Source organism: Rattus norvegicus, chromosome 3 (assembly GCF_021556685.1).
Source record: "Rattus norvegicus strain SHRSP/BbbUtx chromosome 3, alternate assembly SHRSP_T2T, whole genome shotgun sequence".
Taxonomy (NCBI): domain Eukaryota; kingdom Metazoa; phylum Chordata; class Mammalia; order Rodentia; family Muridae; genus Rattus; species Rattus norvegicus.
This window is the reverse complement of record NC_141536.1, coordinates 76,208,791-76,231,568: the sequence shown is the minus strand read 5'-3', so window position 1 is coordinate 76,231,568 and position 22,778 is coordinate 76,208,791. Positions and strand designations below refer to the sequence as shown.

At 44.8% G+C, this 22,778-nt stretch overlaps 1 protein-coding gene and 1 long non-coding RNA gene across 6 annotated transcripts; both read left to right on the top strand.

The window, feature by feature from the left end:
• The first annotated feature begins 12,264 nt into the window (after positions 1–12,264).
• Positions 12,265–22,646, top strand: Ptpmt1 (protein tyrosine phosphatase, mitochondrial 1). 5 transcript variants are annotated; one of them, XR_015682177.1, is made up of 5 exons: positions 12,265–13,686; positions 14,051–14,131; positions 14,644–14,705; positions 18,216–18,407; positions 22,061–22,636. XR_015682177.1 is itself a non-coding variant. In XM_087650324.1 (4 exons), exons 1-4 carry the CDS (start codon positions 13,402–13,404, stop codon positions 22,193–22,195), a joined length of 693 nt encoding a protein of 230 aa, XP_087506450.1. In that variant the 5' UTR covers positions 12,265–13,401; the 3' UTR covers positions 22,196–22,636.
• On the top strand, positions 18,408–20,095 carry LOC147995564 (uncharacterized). Its single transcript, XR_015684483.1, has 2 exons — positions 18,408–19,987; positions 20,029–20,095. It is a non-coding gene; the product is annotated as an uncharacterized LOC147995564 (long non-coding RNA).
• Positions 22,647–22,778: the final 132 nt, after the last annotated feature.

The window sequence follows — 22,778 nt, the reverse complement described above, 5'->3', positions numbered from 1 at the left end:
CCTTAGGAGCAATACCGGGTCTGGATTTTCCTTTCTTGGGTTACAGAACTGGTGCCAACAATTCAGAAATTCCCAACACTCACCTCCGGAGGCTACTCTGATGACCAAGTTCAAATGTTCAAATGGCTGATCCTGGAGCTCAAAATAGTGGATCCCAAATGTTAGGGTCTGAGAATATTGGGAATAATCCACTATGAAAGCCATGTTTGAGCCAGCAAAAGGTTTCTTTATTCAAAGGCTGATATATCAGGGAGACTGCTGGGCTCAGGATCTAAACTGTGTCAGCCAGGGGCAGAACAGAACAACTTTTTAAGACAACACAGACTAGGTGGGGTAGGGGGTATCCAATCAGGTTCACACATACATTGGTATTTCACACCTGGTATTTTAAGTAGTCTTCTGCATATCAAGTGTCTCAGGTGGTTTACTTGATAGCTTCACCTGAATGAGGCCAGCCTATCAGAACTCAGGTCAGCTGTGGTCTTGGCCCTGGCTGGAAGCCAACCAGTGAAGTCTAGAGCAGGATACTGTGGCTTGGACTCATCCAGAACATTTGAGCTGGAAACTGTTCCTGGGAATTTAGCTTAGTACAAAATGGAGACTAAAATGGAATCTCTGTAGCTAAGGAGGCAACAATGCCAACAGCATCAATACAAAGAGTAAGGGGCTGAGTCAGGCAAGGTAGCATGAAATTTTAGTTCCAGCCCTTGGGGGGTAAAGGCAGATGAATCTCTGTGAGTTCTAAGCCAGCCTGGGCTACATAGTAAGTTTCAAGCTAACCTAGGCTACATAGTGAAACTGTCTCAGAAGAAAGAAGAGTTAGGGGCTGGAGTAGTAGTTCAGTGGATAAAGTGCCAGTTGCAAGGCCCTATCCACCAGAATGCAATCCCCAGAATCCACTTCAAAGGCCCAGTTATCTCAAGACTAGGAAGGCAAAAACAGGTGGATCCCTGCAGTTTACTGGCCACCCAGTGTAGCTAATCAGGGACCTCTAGGTTCCACTAAGAGATCCCATCCCAAAGACTGACACCTGAGGCTGGCCAGAGTTCTCTCTATATGCACACAGGTGCATTTGGGAGATAGAGCATTTGAGAGGTGGAGGTAGGAAGATCAGAAGTTCAAGCTATTCTGGGACACTGTCCTAAAGACAAAATAAGATGTTCAATCTTAACTCCATCACGATTAGGATTGTCAGATGTGGAGGGTGCTGTGGACATAACTCAGTTGTTAGAGTGCTTAGCTAGCATGCACAAACCTCTGGGTTTGGACCACATCGTTGATCAGGCCTGCTGGTGCTTACCAATAATCCCAAGGAGTATAACATAGGGAGATAGAGGCAGGAAGATTGTTTGAGTTCAAAGACTGCAGAGTCCACACAGCCAGTCATCTAGAGCTACCTGTAGAGATTCTATTTTTAAAAAGTTAGGGCTAGGGCTGGAGAGATGGCTCAGTGGTTAAGAGCACTGACTGCTCTTCCTGAGGTCCTGAGTTCGATTCCCAGCAACCACTTGGTGGTTCACAACCATCTGTAATGAGATCTGATGCCCTCTTCTGGTGTGTCTGAAGACAGCTACAGTGTACTTATATACAATAAATAAATAAATCTTTTTTTAAAAAAAAAAGTTAGGGCTAGCAGATGGCTCAGTGGGTAATCATGGCCAAGCCGTATGACTCAAGTTTGATCTCCAGAACCTGTGGTTGAAGGAGAGAACTGACTCCTGTAAATCGTTCTCTGACTTCCACAGTAACCACACCATTAGACGTACACCTGCACACACCACGCAGGCATATTCAGACAGGTAAATGTAATAAAGATAAACAGCTGGCCAGGTGTAATGGCGCACACCTTTAGTCCCAGCATTCAGGGAGCAGAGGCAGGCAGATCTCTGAGTTTGAGGGTAGCCTTGATCTACAGAGCAAATTTCCAGGACTATGTTCAAAGACCCTGTCTCAAAAAAACCCAAAACAAGATGAAACAAAAAAACAAAACCATGTGGACATGACTGAACTTGGTGGGTAGGGGAATAGAGGAAGCTAGTTCAAGGACCGTCTAAACTGTGGAGGGATGTAAGACAGCTGGAGCTACATGAGAGCCTGTCTCAGAACAAAAGTTGGGGGTTGTTAGTGGCCCAGTGTGGTAGAATACGTGCCTTCGTGCCTTGTTTGGGTGAAGACCTAAGTTTAGACCCCCAGAACCCATGTGAAAAAATACTGGCACAGTCATACCATCTACATAAAAATGGGTGGCTGAGGAGAACAGACCCTGGGATCTCCCTGGTCAGGAGCTTTTCTTTGCTAAGTTCCAGGCCAATGCAAGACCTCGCTTCAAATAAAGCAAAAGACTCTTGAGGAATGATACTCAGATATGGAAGAATGACACGATGCATGCACAAACACACACATAAGGGTACACGTACACACACAAACAGGCATACACACATGCATGTTACATGCACACACATATACATGCCTATACATACAGGAAAATATTCAAATTAAGTCAATGTGATTCTTATCACATTGGAAAATAAATATTAACTTATTTTTAACTTTTACTAGCTTATTATAAAGGGTATTACAAGGGATACAGATGCACACACAATGAAAAAAGATGGTTAGAATAAGATTTGTCAGAAGAGCTGTGTAACTCCCATGCTTTTTCTAGCAGGCAATATTCCAGGGACCTCCACATATTCAGGCCTCTGGAAGCTCTTAAATAATTAAACTTAAAAGGCTGATCAAGTTGTGAGAAGCAGACATTCACGATGCATACAAATATAGCCATATTGGAGGGAATACCCATTAATATTAAAAATATTAACCTTGGCCTGGGCAGTGGTTGTTCATGCCTTAATCCCAGCACTTGGGAGGCAGAGGCAGAAATATCCCTGATTTCGAGGCCAGCCTGGTCTATAGAGTGAGTTCCAGGACAGCCAGAGCAACACAGGGAAACCCTGTATCAAAAATCAACCAACCAGGGGTTGGGGATTTAGCTCAGTGGTAGAGCGCTTGCCTAGCAAACGCAAGGCCCTGGGTTCGGCCCCTAGCTCCGAAAAAAAGAAAAAGAAAAAAAAATCAACCAACCAAACAAAAATCATCTTGAGCCAGTAAAATTGCTCAGAAGGTGAAAGCCTTTGCCTCCAACCTGATGTCACTTCAGGCTACGCATTTACATGGGTTGTGCACTGTTCATACACACCTGTATATACCACACACATATAACACATAAAAATTCATGTCTAGTTATATGAAAGTCTACACAATACCCATTAATCAGTAGTGCATTTGTGGTTAAAGAGATTCAAGAAGAGATTACTGTGATGGGGAAAAAAGGAAACTTTGGGGAGGGAAGATTATTTTATTAGGCTGGAGGTATCACAGGTAAGGTATGTACACAAATTAGAATTAATTAAAGTGCATATATCTATATATATGGGTGTGTATATATGTATATGTATATGTATATGTATATGTATATGCATATGCATATGTATATGTATATTTTATTTTATTTTATTTTATTTTATTTTATTTTACTTCTGAGGCAAGAGTCTCACTGTGTAGCCTTGGCTGTTCTGGAAGTCACTCTGTAGACCAGGTTGGCTCTTACAGAGATCTGCCTGTCTCTGTCTCCTGAGTGCTAGAATTAAAGTTATGTACCACTCTTTCTGGCCATAACCGTATGTTTTAAATATGTGCAGGTATTTATCTATTTACTTAAGAGATAGAACCTCATAGAGCCCATACTGGCTTCCGACCTGACATGTAAGAGCTGAGGGTGACCTTAAACTCCTGATCTTCCTGCCTCTACCCCCCAGTGCTGGGTTCACAGGTATGTGTCGGGGTTGCTCTGTTACTACTATGTATTCAAGTGCTAATTACTGGCCCCCAAGATCTGGTTGTCCCCAATGAGGAGATCCTCACATATACCAAGAGAGGCTATGTAAATCCTGCTCCCCAATTTAAAGTTAATTCATTAATAAAAGAGCTAGTGATTGGGCAGTAGAGATAGTAAGGCAGGACTCGAGGGTTGAGTGAGGGGGGTCTTAGGAGGACCAGAAGGACGGAAGGAGGAAGGAGACTTTAAAGAGGAGGCTGCCACCGTGAGAGGAGATAGATCATAGACACGTGGCCAGGTGAAACGGCAAGTAACAGGGGCATATGGCTGGGATGTAAGTTAGAATAGCCCCAAACCCGCCCAGTCTAGGCTTACAGTTTGTAAATGACATACAAGGATTGTGTGTCTTCTATACCAGCTAGCTAGAGTAAATATTTCATTTTACAGGTGTGTGTGGCTGTGCCAACTCTATGCAGTGCTGAAGATCAAACACAGGGCTTAATACATTCGAGGCAAGGACTTACCAATGAGCCATGTCCCCACCACCATCGCTATCCCAATACTTCCTTTTCTTGAAGAAACTGAGTCAGCCTTACTCATAGGATGTCCTAAATTCTGTCTTTGTTTGTTGCTCTCCCACAAGGACATTTATCCCTTTACCTTCTGTATTTCTGCACATGAAAGTTGAACTTGAGGCTGGAGACATGGCTCAGAGGTTAAGAGCATTAGCTACTCTTCCAGAGGACCAGGGTTCAATTCCCAGAACCCGCATGGCAGCTCACACCTGTCTATAACTCCTGTTCCAGGGGAATCCAACACCCTTGTGTGTACACACACACACACACACACACACACACACACACACACACACATGTATGCAGGCAAAACCAAATAAAAGTAAGTAAATAGTTAAAAAAAAGTTGGACTTGGGGTTGGGGATTTAGCTCAGTGGTAGAGCGCTTGCCTAGCAAGCGCAAGGCCCTGGGTTGTTCGGTCCCCAGCTCTGAAAAAAAGAAAAAAGAAAAAAAAAAGTTGGGCTTGAAGTCTGATTATATTCCTAGTCAAGTTTATGAGAATGGTGTCATGAGCAACTTGTGCACAGTGTCACATTATGAAGTCAGCGCGCACGCGCGCCTTTGTGTGTGTGTGTGTGTGTGTGTGTGTGTGTGTGTGTGTGTTGCAGTAGTTAATCCATGTGTGAGGTGGCCTCCCAGCCCCACCCTTTCATGGTCAGTGTTTCTTCTATTCTTATCCATTGAAGATTACTGACTACATCAATTATTTTTACAAAAGGCTGAAAAATACTGAGTTTTAAAAGATGCATTTATTTTGTTCCTCCTTCTAAGTAGGACTGAAGCACCCACACTTTGGTCTTCCTTCTTCTTGAGGTCTTCCTATGGTCTATAAGTTGTATCGTGGGTATTCTGAGTTTTTCCCTAATATCTACTTAACACTGAGTATATACCGTGCGTGTTCTTTTGTGACTGGGTTACCTCACTCAGGATGATATTTTCTACTTTCCTCCAATTGCCTGCGAATTTCATGACGTCATTGCTTTTAATACTCCACTGTGTAAATGTACCACATTTTCTGTATCCATTACTCTGAGGTACATCTGGGGTTTTTTCCAGCTTCTGGCTATTATAAATAAAACTGCTATGAACATAGTGGAGCATGTGTCCTTGTTATACGTTGGAGCATCTTTGGGTATATGCCCAGGAGTGGCATAGCTGGGTCCTCGGCTAGTACTATGTCCAATTTTCTGAGGAACCTCCAGACTGATTTCCACAGTGGTTGTACCAGCTCGAAATTCCACCAACAATGGAGGAGTGTTGCTCTTTCTCCACATCCTCATCACCTGAGTTTTTGATCTTAGCCATTCTGACTGGTGCGAGGTGGGATCTCAGGGTTGTTTTGATTTGCATTTCCCTAATCACTAAGAATGTTGAACATTTCTTTAGGTGTTTCTGCCATTCGAGATTCTTCAGTTGAGAATTCTTTGTCTAGCTCTGTACCCCATTTTTAATAGGGTTATTTGGGGGAGAACTGAAGGAGCTAAAGGGGTTTGCAACCCCATAGGAAGATCAACAATATCAACCAACCAGATCCCCCCAGAGCTCCCAGGGACTAAACCATTAACCAAAGAGGACCCATGGAGGGACCCATGGCTCCAGCTGCATATGTAGGGGAGGATGGCCTTGTCAGGCATCAGTGGGAGGGGAGGCCTTTGGTCCTGTGGAGGCTTGATGCCCCAGTGTAGGGGAATGCTAGGGTGGTGAGGCAGGAGTGAGTGGGATGGTAGGTGGGAGAGCTCCCTCAAAGAAGCAGGGGGAGGAGAAAAGGGAGAGGAGACTTGGGGAGGGGAAACCAGGAAGGGAGATAACATTTGAAATGTAAGTAAATAAAATAACCAATAAAAAGATATATTTATTTTTATTTTTATATGAATGAATGTTTTGCTCGAATGTATACAGAAGGATCAGAAGGATGTTGGATCCCCACACACCCCCACCCTGAACTGAAGTTACAGATGGTTGTGATATGCCATTTAGGTTCTGGGACCTGAACCCAGGACCTCTACACAAGCAACAAATGGCTCCTTTAACAACACTCCAGCTTCGAATACTGAATTTTAAGATTTGTTTTATTTTGTATGGATGGGTGTTTTCCTGCATGTATGTATATGTGTGAGCAATGTGTCCCCTGGAACTGGAACTGTGATTGCCATGAGATACCATCGGAGTGGGAGTGTTGAGAGTCAAACCTGGGTCCTCTGAATGAGCAGCCAGTCCTCTTCACCACTGAGCCATCTCTCCAGCCCCAAATGCTGAGTTCATTAACTGCCTCATCCCTTCTTTATTAACAGGACATCCACTGTACGGATGCCAGGCAGTGGTGGTGCGTGCCTTTAATCCCAGCACTTGTGTAGCAGTGGGTTTGGGCTTCTCTGTTTTATGTCCAGTGGGCCCCACTTCCGGCCACTCGTCCAAGGAGTCTTTGGCTCCTCGAATGAAAGACAAAAATACATTAGTTTATTTTTAATATGTTGTTAAGCTTAGTGGCTGGGCAGTTTTAATCCTCTGTCTGCTATGCTAGGACCAATGACCACTTACCTGAATTCTTACATGGCTAGTTGGTTCTCTCTCCTGCAGCTCTAAATCTGATCATGGTGATTCTTTCTCCTTCCCCCTTTGTCGTAACACTCAAAACTCTAAGAGTCCCACCCAATCTCCCTTTGTCCAGTCATTGGCCACTGGCATCCTTATTGATCAATTAAAAACCAGGGGGCTGGAGTGGTTAAGAGTGCTGGCTGCTCCTCCAGAGGTCCTGAGTTCAATTCCCAGCAACCACATGGTGGCTCACAACCATCTGTAATGGGATCTGATGCCCTCTTCTGGTGTGTCTGAGGACAGCTACAGTATACTCATATACATAATATAAATAAACTATTAAAAAAAACCACTTGGGAACATGCAGATTCCCAATTGAATCAAAGCATTAGAACCAATCTCCAACACACTTGGAAGGCAGGAACACACAGATCTCTAAAGTCAAGGCCAGCCTGGTCTACAGAGTAAGTCAAGGACAGCCAAAGCTACACAGAGAAACCCTGTCTTGAAACAAACAAGCAAATGAACAAACAAAAGCCCCAGAAATCAAAAACAACTTCTAATTCCTCATCTTCACAAGAGAAAACTTTCTGTCACAAAAAAGAATTCGAGAATCTTTGTCCATTTTGTTCACTGATAATTCCAAAGAAAGAGTGTCTGAAACGTTCAGACTATGTAACACTTTTTAAAAACTATTTATTGATTCTTTGTGAGTTTCAAATCATGCATCCCAGTCCCACTTATCTCCCTGTTCCTTCATATTCACCCTCTCCCCTTGCAACATTCCTCTTTAAAGAAAACTCAAGAATAAGAACAAGAACAAAACAACAACAAATAAAACAAAACAAAGCATAGAAAACATCTCACTATGGAAGCCGTGGTATGTCACAATGTGTCCCACATCTTTATGGGCAAGTGTTCACTGAAATGTCAGTGGTCTGGTTTGAGGCCTCTGGTTTCTGCTACACCATCAATATGGATCCTCACCAGGACTCCTCTCCTGTTCTCGCCCTATATCATGGAGATCCTGCAGCTTTAGATCAGCAGGACTGGCCTTTTCACGTGCTCCAACAGTTCATAGATGAGGTGGATTTTGCAGTGGACCAACTCAAAGTCCTGGATGAGCTGGTCACTCTGCCTTCTCTCCTGCATCCATACCACCAGGGCTAGTTTTCCAGCCCTGCCCCGGGCTAGATCACTCAGTGCATCCACTGGCAGGGGCATGTTCAGCATGCAAGCGCGCGCGCGCGCGCGCGCGCGCGCGCACACACACACACACACACACACACACACACACACACACACAATCGCTCATGCCCTCAGGGCAGCTCACCAGTACTCACACACTCATGACTTCAAAGTCAGAGCCCGATCCACTGTGCTGCCCAGTCAAGGACAGTATCTGCTTTCACACCCTCGGGGCTGGCTCATCAGTCCTTCTGTCCTTCCATGCCTTTGCCATCAGGGCCAGCTCCACTGACAACACATTTTTTGTCCCTCCTTCCCAACCACTCTTTCCCTCTTTCTTCCTTGGGGTTTTATGTAGTCCAACTTTTCCTCAGACTCATTAGACTGCTGAGCATGATCTTTGATTTCTGTCTTTTTCTCCTGCCTCTACCTCCCAGTGCTTTATTACAGACATGAGCCATGCCCAGATCAGTTTTTGAGAACCATATATCTGCACTGAAGTGGAACACTATTCACGAGTATCCTCGATTTAAAAAAAAAAGAGGTTACTAACAGTAAATAGAATATCAATTTTTATAAAACAAATATATTTTAAGTGCATTAAAATAGAATGGGAGAACTGGAGAGGGTTCAGCACTTAAGAGCACTTGTTGCTCTTGGAGAAGACTCAGGTTTGGTTCCCAGCACCCACATGGCAATTTACAACCATCTGTAACTTCAGTTCCAGGCGTCCAATTCCTTCTTCTGGTCTCTTTGGAAACCAGACATGTATGTGGTACATAGAAACATGCAGATAAAATACCCATAGACATAAAATAAATAAATAAAATTTAAAAGAATAATATGCTGCTAGCTGGGCATGGTGGCACACATCTTTAGTCACAGCCCTGGGGAGGCAGAAGCAGGCAGATCTCTATGAGTTTGAGGTCAGCCTGGTCTATACAGGGAGTTCTAGGACAACAAGGGCTACATAGTGAGACCCCCGTCACTCCCCTCCCCCAAAAGTACACACACTAAAATGTCATTTATACAAGTTAAATGACTGTTATCTGAGGGTTTGTTTGCTTGTTTTTGTTGGGTTGGTTGGTTTTTGTTTTTCTTTTTTTTTTTAAAGATTTATTCACTTATGAGTACACTGTAGTTGTCTTCAAACACACCAGAAGAGGGCATCAGATTTCATTACAGATGGTTGTGAGCCACCATGTGGTTGCTGGGATTTGAACTCAGGACCTCTGGAAGAGCAGTCAGTGCTCTTAACCGCTGAGCCATCTCTCCAGCCCGGTTTTGGTTTTTCAAAAGAGGCTTTCCTGGTATAGCATGGCTGTCCGGGAACTCACTCTGTACACTACGCTGGCCTTGATCATGGAGCTCCACTTCTGCCTCCCAAGTGCTGAGATTAAAGGCGTGTGTCAGCACGGCCAGGTGCAATTTGAGTTTCACTCTTAAGTTTATCCCATGTTTCAGCATATTATGAAAATGATTGTGGGCTGGAGAGGTGGCTCAGTGGTTAAGAGCACTGATGGGTCTTCCCAAGGTCCTGAGTTCAATTCCCAGCAACCACATGGTGGTTCACAACCATCTGTAATGAGATCTGGTGCCCTGTTCTGGCCTGCAGTCACATATGCAGGCAGAATGCTGTACATAAAATAAATAAATAAATCTTTAAAAAAATGATTGTAAGAAAATGTTGGAAAGTTCGGTGGTACAAAAATCTCAGAGTAGGCTTGATTCGAGGAGGAAAGATTTCAGACTGTAGAGAGAGTTTGGAATTTGGGTTTCTTTAAAGAATATATAAATATTTTAAATATTTAAGAAAGTTTTTATTTTAATCCCTGGGGTGGGGATATGGGGCTGTCGTTTGCAGCAGCTGACTACGATTTGCTTCACGCTCTAGCAAGTGTGGTTTTGCCAGCTACAGATAATTTCTGGATTGTATGACATTTGGAGTTCTGGGAACTTTTCAGAGGGTACATAAATTGAAGAGCCTCCTAGAGACAGGGTGGGTAGTTGATGGTCATTTAAGGAGGTTGTTTGTAGTTTGTTCATAGTCATGGTCAGAGAAGAAACAAAAGGAAATATTCATGAATCCTCCCTCCCTTCTATCCTTCTTTCTCTCCTATTTGGTGCCTAGGGGTGAAATGGGTATGGGGAGTAAAGGGTGAGAAAAAGAAGAGCTCACAAAGCAGTAGAGACCAGCTACATCAGACAATACTGTAAAGTCAGGAAAAACTGTGAGAATCTCAGGTGGGCATAGTAGATTTAAACCTTTAACCCCAACACTCAGGAGGCAGAGGCAGGTGAATCTGCAAATTCAAGGTTAGCCTGGTCTACAGACTTGAGTTCAAGGACAACCAAGATTACACAGAGAAACCCTCCCTCAAAAAAAAAAAAATGGGGAGGCAGGGAAGGGGGAAGAAGTGTGGGAGGGGTGACTGGGGGGGCAGTGAGCAGGATGTAGAATTAATAAGTAAAATAATAATAAAAAAGAGAAAACAAGAACAAAGAGTATTACGATAACCTTTATTTACGTTTGAATATACAGAGACTACATGTTACTTGGATCCGTGTAAAAAACGGTAACCTTTTATCCCGAGCTAGTGCCAGCACCCATGGGGCCACATGGCACTGTGGGGCACCTCTATCACAGTGGCTCCACGCTGTCCCCAAGTACTCTCTGACCTGGGCGGTCCACGGGCCGTTCCAGCCCAGCACCTTGCCACGCTGCTGTGCTTTCACTCACAGTCCCTTGGCCGGTTGTTACCACACCAGACTCACACATCCCAACTCCATGGCAGGCTTGGTGCATCCCACCACTGCACCTTCTCTTGAACTCAATTAAGTCACCACATGAAAGAACCACGCCACACAATAACCTCTGATCCAATTGAAAAGATAATTTGCCCATCTAGACAGCACAAAACCCTGTACACACCCATCTCTTAAAAATATTCATAACAACCTGTATCTATGTGCAGAGAAGAATCTTAATATCTGCCCCCATGTTCTCCCAGCTCCTTCTCCTCTTTCTAAAACTTTGTTCCTGCCCATCCTTCCTTCTCATCCAATGACAGGCCTATCCAGTACCTTCCTGCATAAAGACATGGACCTACAACCATGTATATGCCCAGAATAGACAAAACCACAGAGAGGAGATTAGTGGTTGTCAGTCGGTGGAGGAATTAGGTATGATTGTTAATGTGTATAATAGTTCCTTTGAAGGTGAAAATGTCCTAGAATTGTACAGTGCTGATGTTACAACCCCAAGAGTATATTCATACTTATGGAATTGTACATATTAAAGGGTAAATTGGGGCTGGCAGAATGTCTTGGGAGGGGGGTAGGTGTTTGCTACCAACACTGACAACCTGCGTTCCATCCTTGGAACCCACATGGTAGAAGAGAACAGACTCCTACAAGTTATGTTCTGCTAAGCACTCCCCCTGATCCAACACAAAAATAAGTGTAAAAGCAGATGCAGGTAGATCGCGTGGCTTATGAACTCTCAAGATGGCACTAAAAAGGTGTTAGCACTGAAGAGGAGTGAGACGTGGTGGTGTGCAGGCGATCCCAGCTCTAAGAGGACTGACAGTGCAGTTACTACACGGACTAAAGGGGTGGGTTAGCCTGTAAGAGCGCTTGCTGCTCTTGGAGAAAAGTGGGGTTCAGTTCCCAGCACCCACAGGAAGGCTACAATACCTTCCATCCAATACCCTTTTTTGGCCTCCTTGGGTGACATGAGACCCCCTCCCCCCTCTTAAAAAAGATATAATACTATTGAATCATTTATTTTTTGAGACAGACATCTGGCCTGGAATTCTCTATGTAGACCAGGCTGATATTCTATAGATTTATTTTATTACTTATATTGTTGTCACTCTCTTCAGGCACACCAGAAGAAGGTGTCGGATCCCATTACAGATGGTTGTGAGCCACCATGTGGTTGCTGGGAATTGAACTCAGGTCCTCTAGGAAGAGCAATCAGTGCTCCTAACCTCTGAGCCATCTCTCCAGCCCCAAGCTGACTTTTAATAATTCAGAGATCAACCTGCCTCTGCCTCCTGATTGCTGGGATTAAGGGGTGTGCCACCATGATGCCTGACTCAATTCTTACTATACTTTTCATTTTTTTTTTTTTTTAAGATCCGAGACTCTTTTTTTTTTTTTTTTTCTTTTTTTCGGAGCTGGGGACCGAACCCAGGGCCTTGAGCTTGCTAGGCAAGCGCTCTGCCACTGAGCTAAATCCCTAACCAATCTTATACATGTATTAATGTGCTTTGATAAAAATTCATCCCCTAACTCTTCTTCCTCCTAATTCCTTCCTGCCCATTATTATGAGTATTTCTTTGATAAAATATACCTCTTTTTTTAAAAGGAAGAAAAAGAAGTCAGACAGCAGTAGCACATGCCTTTAATCCCAGAACTCAGGAGGCAGAGGCAAGTGGATCTCTGAGTGCAAGGCCAGCCTGGCCTACAGAGAGAGTTCCACGACAACCAGGGTTACACAAAGAAACCCTGTCTTGAAAAACAAACAGGGGGCTGGAGAGATGGCTCAGCGGTGGTTAAGAGCACTAACTGCTCTTCCAGAGGTCCCGAGTTCAGTTCCCAGCAACCACATGGTGGCTCACAACCATTTGTAATGGGATCTGATGCTCTTTTCTGATGTGTCTGAAGACGGTTACAGTGTACTCATAAATATAAAATAAATAAGTAAATCTTTTTTTTTAAAGAAAAACAAACAAGCAAACAAAGAAACCAAAACCAAGAAGGAGGGAAAAAGCAGCAGATGCAGGTAAAGAATATTCTCTTGTGGCTGGAGAAATGGTTTAGCAGTTAAGAGCATTGGCTATTCTTTCGGGGGACCCTGGTTTGATTTCCAGCATTCACTGAGAGGGACGAGAGTCCCTAGTCACACTCTAGTCCCATGGGTTCCAACATCCTCTTTGTCCTCCTTGGACTTTGCACCCAGGTAATATCTCTCTCACACACACACACATATATATATACACACACACACTCAGAGGTATTGGGGTTTTTTTTTTTTTTGTTTGTTTGTTTTGAGACAGGGTTTCTTTGTGTGCCTTGGCTGTTCTGGAACTAGCTACATAGCCAGTAGAAGGTAGTTTGGGCTACATAGTGTGATCTGGTCTCAAAAAAAGTTAAGAGAGAGACAGAGAGACAGACAGACAGTAGACTACCACTTATGTTCAGGTTCCCTGCACCCCCAAGAGCAGCAGCTCCGGTCAACTACGCTCCTCTTACGCCCAGATGAGGGTCCTCCGGTTCCTCCCCTGTTTAGAGGAGCCTCACTGCTCAGCCTCCTCCTTGGTAATGGGTGCACTCGGGGGCCACGGCCCCTCCCTGAGGTCAGGGGTTGGAGAGCAGGCCCTGCTCCTTAGGCAGGGTCACAGTTTCACCCTATCGTTGCCGTTCTACTCTCCCTACCCCACCCCTCGCGGCGCCTCTCCTTTGGAGCCATGGTTCCTGTCCCGGGATCCCCCGGGCCTGCCTCTGACGGCGGGGACTCAGCTTCGGAGAGTCGGGAGGCATCAGGTGGCCCGCAGCTCTCGTCCTCTGCGTCCTTCTCGCGGTGGCTGACCGCGAGCTCCGAAGCGGGTGGCTGGCCGCTGCGCTTGGCGGGGTGGGGCGGGATGGCGGCGTCCGCGTGGCTGGAGGCCGGCCTGGCCCGGGTGCTCTTCTACCCGACGCTGCTCTACACAGTGTTCCGGGGGAGGGTGGGCGGCCCGGCGCACCGCGATTGGTACCACCGCATCGACCACACAGTGCTGCTGGGCGCGCTGCCGCTGAGGAGCATGACGCGCCGGGTGAGAGAGACCGGCGGGCCGGGCCGGGAGCGGGCCCCGGGCCTCGGCGGGCGCCCCGCGGCCCTCGCTGAGCCCCTTCTTTGCCTCGGCAGCTGGTACTGGACGAGAACGTGCGCGGAGTGATCACTATGAACGAGGAGTACGAGACCAGATTCCTGTGCAACACCTCGAAGGTAAGGACCCGGGCCCTCTGGCCTGGCTCAGTACTCGGGCCTGTAAAAGCTGGAGAAGCTAGGGGAAGGAGGGACGCTGTGGGTGACCTTGTCTCCGAGACTAGTGTCGGAGACGTAGTTGCCTTCTCGAGCACTGTGTCTGCGCGTCAAGTTCAAATGGCTGCAGGTGGAAAGACGCTGAAACTGATAAACCAGAAAGAAGTCCTGCGAGCCTGGAGCCCGGGCGACTCAGGTGGCTGAGGCAGGATCTTTTGAGCCCAGGAGTTCAAATGTGCCCTGGCCTCTGTCTAAAAAGAGCGAGCTAACCCGCTGTGGGTGGCTCACTCCTGGGATTTCAGCACCCTTAGGCAAGAAGAAGGGTCGGTGGAAGTTCCAGGCCAGCTTGGTGTATGTAGTGAGCTCTGTGCCAGTCAGGACACAAGGAAGTCCTGCTTTAAAATCGGGACGGGTTTACAGTTCTTCATGCACAAAATTGTACATGTATATGCTACTTTTCCTTTGTTTATTTTGAGACAGGGGTCTTAAGTCCTGATGTGATTCTACTGCCTCCACTTTCCCAGTACTGAGACTACAGGCATGTGCTAATACACCCATCTTATATTTGTGATTTTGGTCACTAACCTCAGTAACTAAAATTTGTGATTTATGTGTGTGGTGGTTTGACTATGCTTGGCTCTGGGAGTGGAACTAGAGAACCCTGACTAATACCGTGTGCCTTGCTGATTTCATTCATTTTAACACATTTTAGCATCAAGTTTGAATTAGGCAATATGTTCGTTAGCTTTGGAGATGAAGGCCAACTGTAAGGAAAGCATTTCTTTAAGAGAGAGTGTGGCTCTTATCTGTAATGTTAGCTCTTCATGAGTGAAGGTGGGAAGTGTTTAGTGAGGTGGAGGCCAGCCTGGGCTACACGAGCCTGTGTCTAAAAACAAAATCACAGATAAGAAAAGCGAACCCCCCTCTCTGCCAGGCATATTGGTGCATACCTTTAACCCCAGAACTCTGGAGACAGAGGCAGGCAGATCTCTGTGAGTTTGAGGCCCATCTGATCTATAAAGTGAGTCTAGAACAGCCAGAGCTATATAATGAAATCTTTTTTTTTTTTTTTTTTTTTTTGGTTCTTTTTTTCGGAGCTGGGGACCGAACCCAGGGCCTTGCGCTTCCTAGGCAAGCGCTCTACCACTGAGCTAAATCCCCAGCCCCATGAAATCTTATCTTGAAACCACCCAAAGAAAAGTAAAAAGAAGAACACTCCTTATTATATATACTATGTTAATAGTTATCATTGAAGAACTGCAGAGCGGGCTGTGGATGGATTTCAGTTGATAAACTGCTTGCCTAGAGTACATGAAGTCAGTGAAGAATAAAAACAAGGTGTGGCAGTGGCCCAGTATCCCAACACCCAAGAAGAAGACGATCAGATACTCAAGCTCCTGAGCCACATAGGAGTTCGAGGCTAACCTGTGGCATGGTATAGAAGGCCATTTATAGAAAAAGAAAAAAAGAAAATGACCGTTCCTGGATGCCCTAAAATATTGTCACAGGTCTCAAGGGGTCATTAGCTATCAGAGCTAATACTCACTCATGTGATCAATGTGAAAGGTCACTAAAGCCACACAGACAATGCTTGGTCTCTCCATGTGAGGCACTGTCCTCTGTAAGGTGGAGGGTTTTCATCCCACTAGCTAGAGAAAAGAAATCTCCAAGGCAGCAGCCACACTGGAAATGCCTAAGGATCTTCTGGCAGCCTTGCTAATAAGGCACAAGTTCCCACCTCAGGCCACCCCACCTCAGGCCACCCGACCCTCTCACCTTGATATTCTGACCCAGGGTTTATCTGCATAGTTAACAACTCTGAAAGTGGTTCTGGTTCAATTGATAAACAAGCAGAAATGTGCCTTTAGGTTCTGTTAATTTAACTGGTGGGATTAAGCTGGCCTTCATGCAGTCATTAAGTTGCAGGGACTTGCTACAGGTAGCAAGGAACATGGAGGCTCACACCTGTAACTTCAACCCTTGGGAAGTGGAGACAGGAACATCAGCTCATAGGCATCCTTGGCTACATAGTGAGTGAGGTCATCTTGGATTATATGAAACCATATTTAAAAAACAACAACAGCAAAGAAGCCAGTGAAAGCAGCTGCAGTGTATTTGAAGTCTTTTCTTTTTTAAAGTAATTGTTTGCATCTTAGTTTTTTTTTTTAATATTTATTTATTTATTCTATGTGTAAGTACACTGTAGCTGTCTTCAGACACACCAGAAGAGGGCATCAGATCTCATTACAGATGGTTGTGAGCCACCATGTGGTTGCTGGGATTTGAACTCAGGACCTCGGGAAGAGCTGTCAGTGCTCTTAACCGCTGAGCCATCTCTCCAGCCCCCATATTTGAAGTCTTAAAGCAGAAATATATTAGACTGCTGTCGGGGTTGGGGATTTAGCTCAGTGGTAAAACGCTTGCCTAGCAAGCGCAAGGCCCTGGGTTCGGTCCTCAGCTCCGGAAAAAAAAAAAAAATAGACTGCTGTCTAATATAACATTACTCCTAAGATTTCATTTCTCTAGTCCCTTAAATAACGTTACACAAAACCAGGTAGGTCTTTATTTTGTTTTGTTTTTTTAAAGGGTGAAGGAAGTCTTATTCCATAGTTTAGACACTATCCTTGAACTCCACTCACAGCATGCTAGCCTTGGGATTTTAGGCATGAGCCCCCACTCTTGTCTAAAGTATGTTGGTTTTTTGTTTGTTTGTTTGTTTGTTTGTTTTTTGGAGCTGAGGACAGAACCCAGGGCCTTGCGCTTGCTAAGTGCTCTACCACTGAGCTAAATCCCCAACCCCAAATATGTTGTTTTAACTTAAAAATAACCCCATTTCTTTTTTTTTTTCCCCCCCGGAGCTGGGGACCGAACCCAGGGCCTTGCGCTTGCTAGGCAAGCACTCTACCACTGAGCCAAATCCCCAACCCCTTAACCCCATTTCTTTTACTGTGTTCCCCTCAAAAAAAGTGGTAAAAATATGTCCGCACTGATGGTAAAATATATTATCCTTGTCTACAGGGATACCCTCTGTACAAGCCCTGTACAGGCAGAGACACAGCTTCCTAACATTATTTTAAGGGGTGGGAATCTCAGGAGTTCCCTCGGCAGGCACTACACCACCGACCTACATCCTCAGCCCATAACTCATGCAGCTGATTGTTTTTAAAGATTTGTTTATTTCATGTATGTGAGTACACTGTCACTCTCTTCAGACACACCAGAAGAGGGCAGCGGATTCCATTGGCAGATGGTTGTGAGCCACCATGTGGTTGCTGGGAACTGAACTCAGGACCTCTGGAAGAGCAGTCAGTGCTATTAACCACTGAGCCATCTCTCTAGCCCCTGAATTTTGTTAAAACTTATTTTTGTTGTTGTGGTACTTTGGCTTGTTAGACAGGGTCTCACTGTGTAGCTCTGGCTGGTCTGGAACTTACTATGTAGACTTGAGTTCATAGAGATTCTGCACCTTTGCCTCCTAAGTGCTGGGGTTAGTATTGCCACCACACCTGCCTGTAGGTAGGTGCTGAGGGATGGTTGTGAGCCTCCCAGTGGGGTGCTAGAAACTGAACTCCCCTCCAAGAGCAGGAAGTCCTCTGAACTGTCTCTCCAGACTCACAGCTGCTTTTATGAAGCTAATAAAGATCCAAGCATCTAAAGAATATTTGAACATAGTTTTTTTAAAAAAAGATTTATTTTATTTATGAGTACAGTGTCGCTGTCTTCAGAAACACCAGAAGAGGGCATCAGATCCCATTACAGATGGTTGTGAGCCACCATGTGGTTGCTGGGAATTGAACTCAGGACCTCAGGAAAAGCAGTCAGTGCTCTTACCGGCTAAGCCATCTCTCCAGCCCTTGAACATAGTTCTAATAGCAGCATGTCTGCTTAGTGGAAGGTGAGCTGTTTTAACAGCATTTCTGTTTTTGGAAAGAGTCACCTTGCAGTAAACCCTGGAACCTGCTTGCCATTTTGCTGCTTGGGGCCCTCCTCTTCAAACCATCCACCTCAAGCTTCTTTGATTTTCCTTTCCTTTTTATTCCGGTTCTAGGAATGGAAGAATGTGGGAGTTGAGCAGCTACGGCTCAGCACAGTCGACATGACTGGAGTCCCCACCTTGGCCAACCTCCACAGAGGAGTCCAGTTTGCTCTCAAGTACCAGTCCCTGGGCCAGTGTGTCTACGTGCATTGTAAGGCTGGTCGATCCAGAAGTGCCACAATGGTGGCAGCCTATCTGATTCAGGTAGGAAGAGTGGCACTGCAGAGGCCTTAGTATAGCTTCCCAGAAGTTCAGTAGCATTGTTTGCTGGCAGGCCTTGCTGGAGAGCCATTGCCCGCTTCTAGGCTGTCAGAAGGTAGCATAGCATCATGCCAAACAGCCGTGCTTTGTGCACAGGCCAGCTTCTCTGGCCCTGCCCTCACTAGTTGGGATAGATAGATAAATGTGAGTTCTCCTCTCTGATTTTGTTTCCTTTGCTTAAATGTGACAGAAAGCTTAAACGAGAAGGTATATCAAAGTGTTTGCCTACATAGGCCAAAAAAAAAAAAAAAAAAAAAAGGAGTTTTAAAGAGTGTTCGACCCAGCAGAAGACTGAAAGAGCCTTATTTTTTGTTTGTTTGAGATAGTGCATTGTTATATAGCCTGCCCTGACTGGTCTGGAATTCACTATGGAGACTAGGCTATATAACTGAGGCTTGCAGCAATCCTCCTGCTTCTGCCTCCTGAGTGCTGGGATCCCAGGAGTGCACCGCCACAACTGGCCTGCTTTAAATAGCATGGCAGGGGCTAGTTCAGTAGTAGACTGCTTGCCTAGAGTGCATGAGGCACTAACCGAGTGTAAGGACCTGCCCTGGGAGATGGGGGCTGGAGGCTGAAGTTCCAGGGTATCTTCAGATTCCAGGTTATAGAGTGAGCTCAAGGCCCGGAACAGCAGGCCAGAAAACTCAGTGTCAGATATAGCGCTGACCACTTCTGGCTCCATGGCACTTCAGGATAAAGCTCTGGCGTTGGTTTTTTTGTTTTGTTTTGTTTTACCATATTTTCTTATTTTATGTGTACACAGCTGGGGACTTTGCTCAGGGGTAGAGTGCCTGCCTAGCATGTATGAAGCCCCAACTTTATTCCCTGATACAGGGGAAAAAAGAATGGTTGATTGGCAAGTGGGATGCTTTAAAACTATTTAGAAGCAAAAGCTTTGTTGTCTGTTATCATTACCTGCTACTTTCTCCTTTCCAGGGAACTCATTTTTGTCCGTTAGTCTGGCTCTTGCATAGCATTTTCAGTCAAGTAGGTAATTTAAGGAAATACAAGAAGCAGCCTAGCCCTGTTAATACGGACTATGTGTGACTGAGCTATACCAATGCTATTATAAAGTTTATGCTGGAAGCTGGGTGTGGTGTTGTGAATCTGCAACCCCTGGCATTTTGGAAGTGGAGACAAAGGATCTCTTGGAGTTTAAAGCCAACTGTTCTGCATAGCATAAGTTCTAGGTCAACCAGGTAGATATAGTGAGACTGTCTCAAAAAAGACCATGAAGAGGCCCTTGGTCCTGTGAAGGCCTGATGCTCCAGCATAGGGGATGTCAAGGCAGGGAGGTGGGAGGGAGTGGGTGGGTAGTGGGTGAGGGAGCACCCTCAGAGAAGCAGGGGAAGGGGGATGGGATATGGGATTTCTGGAGGGAAAATCGAGAAAGGGATAACATTTAAATTGTAAATAAAAGAAAAATCCAAAAAAAAAAAAAAAAAAAAAAAAGACACAGATGGTAGAAGGCAACTGCCTCCCAGTAGTTGTCATGTGATATCACATGCATGTGCGGCCTCCCAGTAGTTGTCATGTGATATCACATGCATGTGCGGCCTCCCAGTAGTCGTCATGTGATATCACATGCATGTGCGGCATGAATGTATGTATACACACAAAAAATAATATAATTCATTTTTTTTGAGATAGGGTTAAAGAAAGAAAGAAAGAAAGATGTGATATTATCCATTCCTTTATTTCCCCCGTGTCATGGATGGTGTCTTAGTCAGGGTTTGTATTTCTGCACAAACATCATGACTAAGAAGCAAGTTGGGGAGTTACAACTTCCACATTGCTGTTCATCACCAAACGAAGTCAGGACTGGAACTCAAGCAGGTCAGGAAGCAGGAGCTGATGCAGAGGCCATGGAGGGGTGTTACTGACTGGCTTGCTTCCTCTGGCTTGCTCAGCTTGCTTTCTTCTTTTTATTTTATTTTTTTTTGTTCTTTTTTTTTTTTCGGAGCTGGGGACCGAACCCAGGGCCTTGCGCTTCCTAGGCAAGCGCTCTACCACTGAGCTAAATCCCCAACCCCTCAGCTTGCTTTCTTATAGAACCCAGGACCACCAGCCCAGAGATGGCACCACCCACAATGGGCTGGGTCCTACCCCCTTGATTACTAGTTGAGAAAATTCCTTTCAGCTAGATCTTATGGAGGTATTTCCTCAACTGAGGCTCCTTTCTCTGTGATAATTCCAGCTTGTGTCAAGTTGACACACGAAACCAGCCAGTACAGATAGTAACATGGAGCTGTGACCCATAATAAACTGTTTCTGTCTTTAAAAAAAAAAGACCATGAAGAAAAAAGAATCTGCTGGAAGTAATCTCAGGAGGGTATTTTGATCTAAATGAGATTTGACCCAGCAGGCTAGAGCTGTTTGTTTTAATACAACAGAGTTCTAAATCAGTGTGCATCCTTAAAGCACAAAGTTAACACTCCTAAATTTAAAAAGTACTCATTTTCCTAGCTATGGTGATGAATTACAGGAAAACAACTGCCATAGGTTGGTATGAGTTTGTGGGTATTTTGTGTCAAAGTCTTTTGTATTATAGGCTGGTCTCAAAGTCATTTATGTCCGTGAGCATGACCTTAAACTTCTGATTCTCCTGCCTTCCCTACAGTCGTGTATCAAGGCACCTAGTGTGCTTGGTGCCGAGACTTGAACCCATATGCTTCATTCAGGCCTGGCAAGCATTTAACCACTGAGCTACACACACACACACACACACACTATATTAATATTATATATAATATAAATATATAAATATAGCAATTGTTAAAATCCTAGTTCAAAAAGGACAGAGTAAACCTATAAAATCTGGGGTTTCGGCTTCATGTGGGATGTAGGATTTGCTGACTGAGGTAGTTAAAAGTGCTCTCATGAAACCTGTCCTTTTGTTTTTTGACAAGGTATCTGACATTGGTCTGGCTGGCCTCAACCTCTAGAACTCCTGTGCTCATGTGACGCTCCAGCATACTACACTAGCAAAGGAATGGTTTTGTTTTTTTGTTTTTTGTTTTTCCCTTTTTTTAGTTCTGGGCATTGACCCACGTGATTTAAGCATGTTAACCAAATGCTCTACCATTGAGCTATATCCTGGGCATTCTTTTTACTAAACATGGTTTCAGTAAGTCAGCTAGGCTGGCTTTGAACTATAACTCAGACAAGCTTTGAAGTTGTGGTCCTCCTGCCTCAACTTCCTGAGTAACTGGGCTTACAGGCCTGTACCTTTTAGCCCAGCTGGAACATGATTTTCAAATCCCTCTACTATGGAATCTTCATTTACTTGAAGAAAATTGATTACACATTACTTAATTTATATGTGCAAGTGCATGTGGTCATGTCTGTGCCGTGGCACTCACTGGAAATCAGAAGACAACTTGCAGGAGTTCTCTCTTTTTACCATGTGAATTCCTGGGACTCTTGGTCATAGTTGTCAAGCTTGGCAGAAAGTTCCTGTACCCACTGAGCTACCTTGCCAGCCCGAATCTTTTTAAAGATTAATTCTGAGAGTCCTTTAGCACCTGCTCATAGGCCAAGGGCGTTGTATACCTGCTCCTCCTTCTCTTGGCTGATCTTCTAACCTTGTACTTCAGGTACACAACTGGAGCCCAGAGGAGGCTATAGAAGCTATCGCCAAAATCCGGTCACACATCTCCATCAGGCCCAGCCAGTTGGAAATTCTCAAAGAGTTCCACAAGGAGATTGCTGCAAGGGCAGCAAAGAACTAACTACTGGTCTCTTGTGCTGACATGAGTATGAAGTCTGTGGATGACAAAGAACTTGGCTCTCCGAGATACAGTAACATGTTAAAGGACAAAGCGCTTAAGCTACCACCACTGCAAATGTGCTGAGTATAATGTCCCTCCTTTGCCTTCCTTCCTGAAATAACACTTGGATGGCCACAGAGAACAAGATTGTCTGGCGAAATCTTATTTTCTTTGACAGAGATAAGGAATACTAACTTTAACAGAAATCTATTGTGTTTCTGGTATATGTGATGTAAAGCAAAGCATTTAATGCTAGAAAAGGGAAGAAGAGCATAGATCTGTTCTTTGTTACTGTCAGATCCAAATTTTAATTGTATGACTTGGCAAAATGCTTGCCCAGCATGTATAAGGTCTCGAATTTGGTCCCTAGCAGTTCCAAAAATAAAAATAAAAATAATCTTACTTCCCTGGTCCTGTGGGACTCCCCTCACACTTCTGGGGCAGTGATCAGAATGTTAAAGGATATATGGGGTGCTGGCAGGATTACTGAGTCAGGAAGGAAGAAGTCTACAATTAGTTTCCCTTCAGAAGCCACCCATTCAGG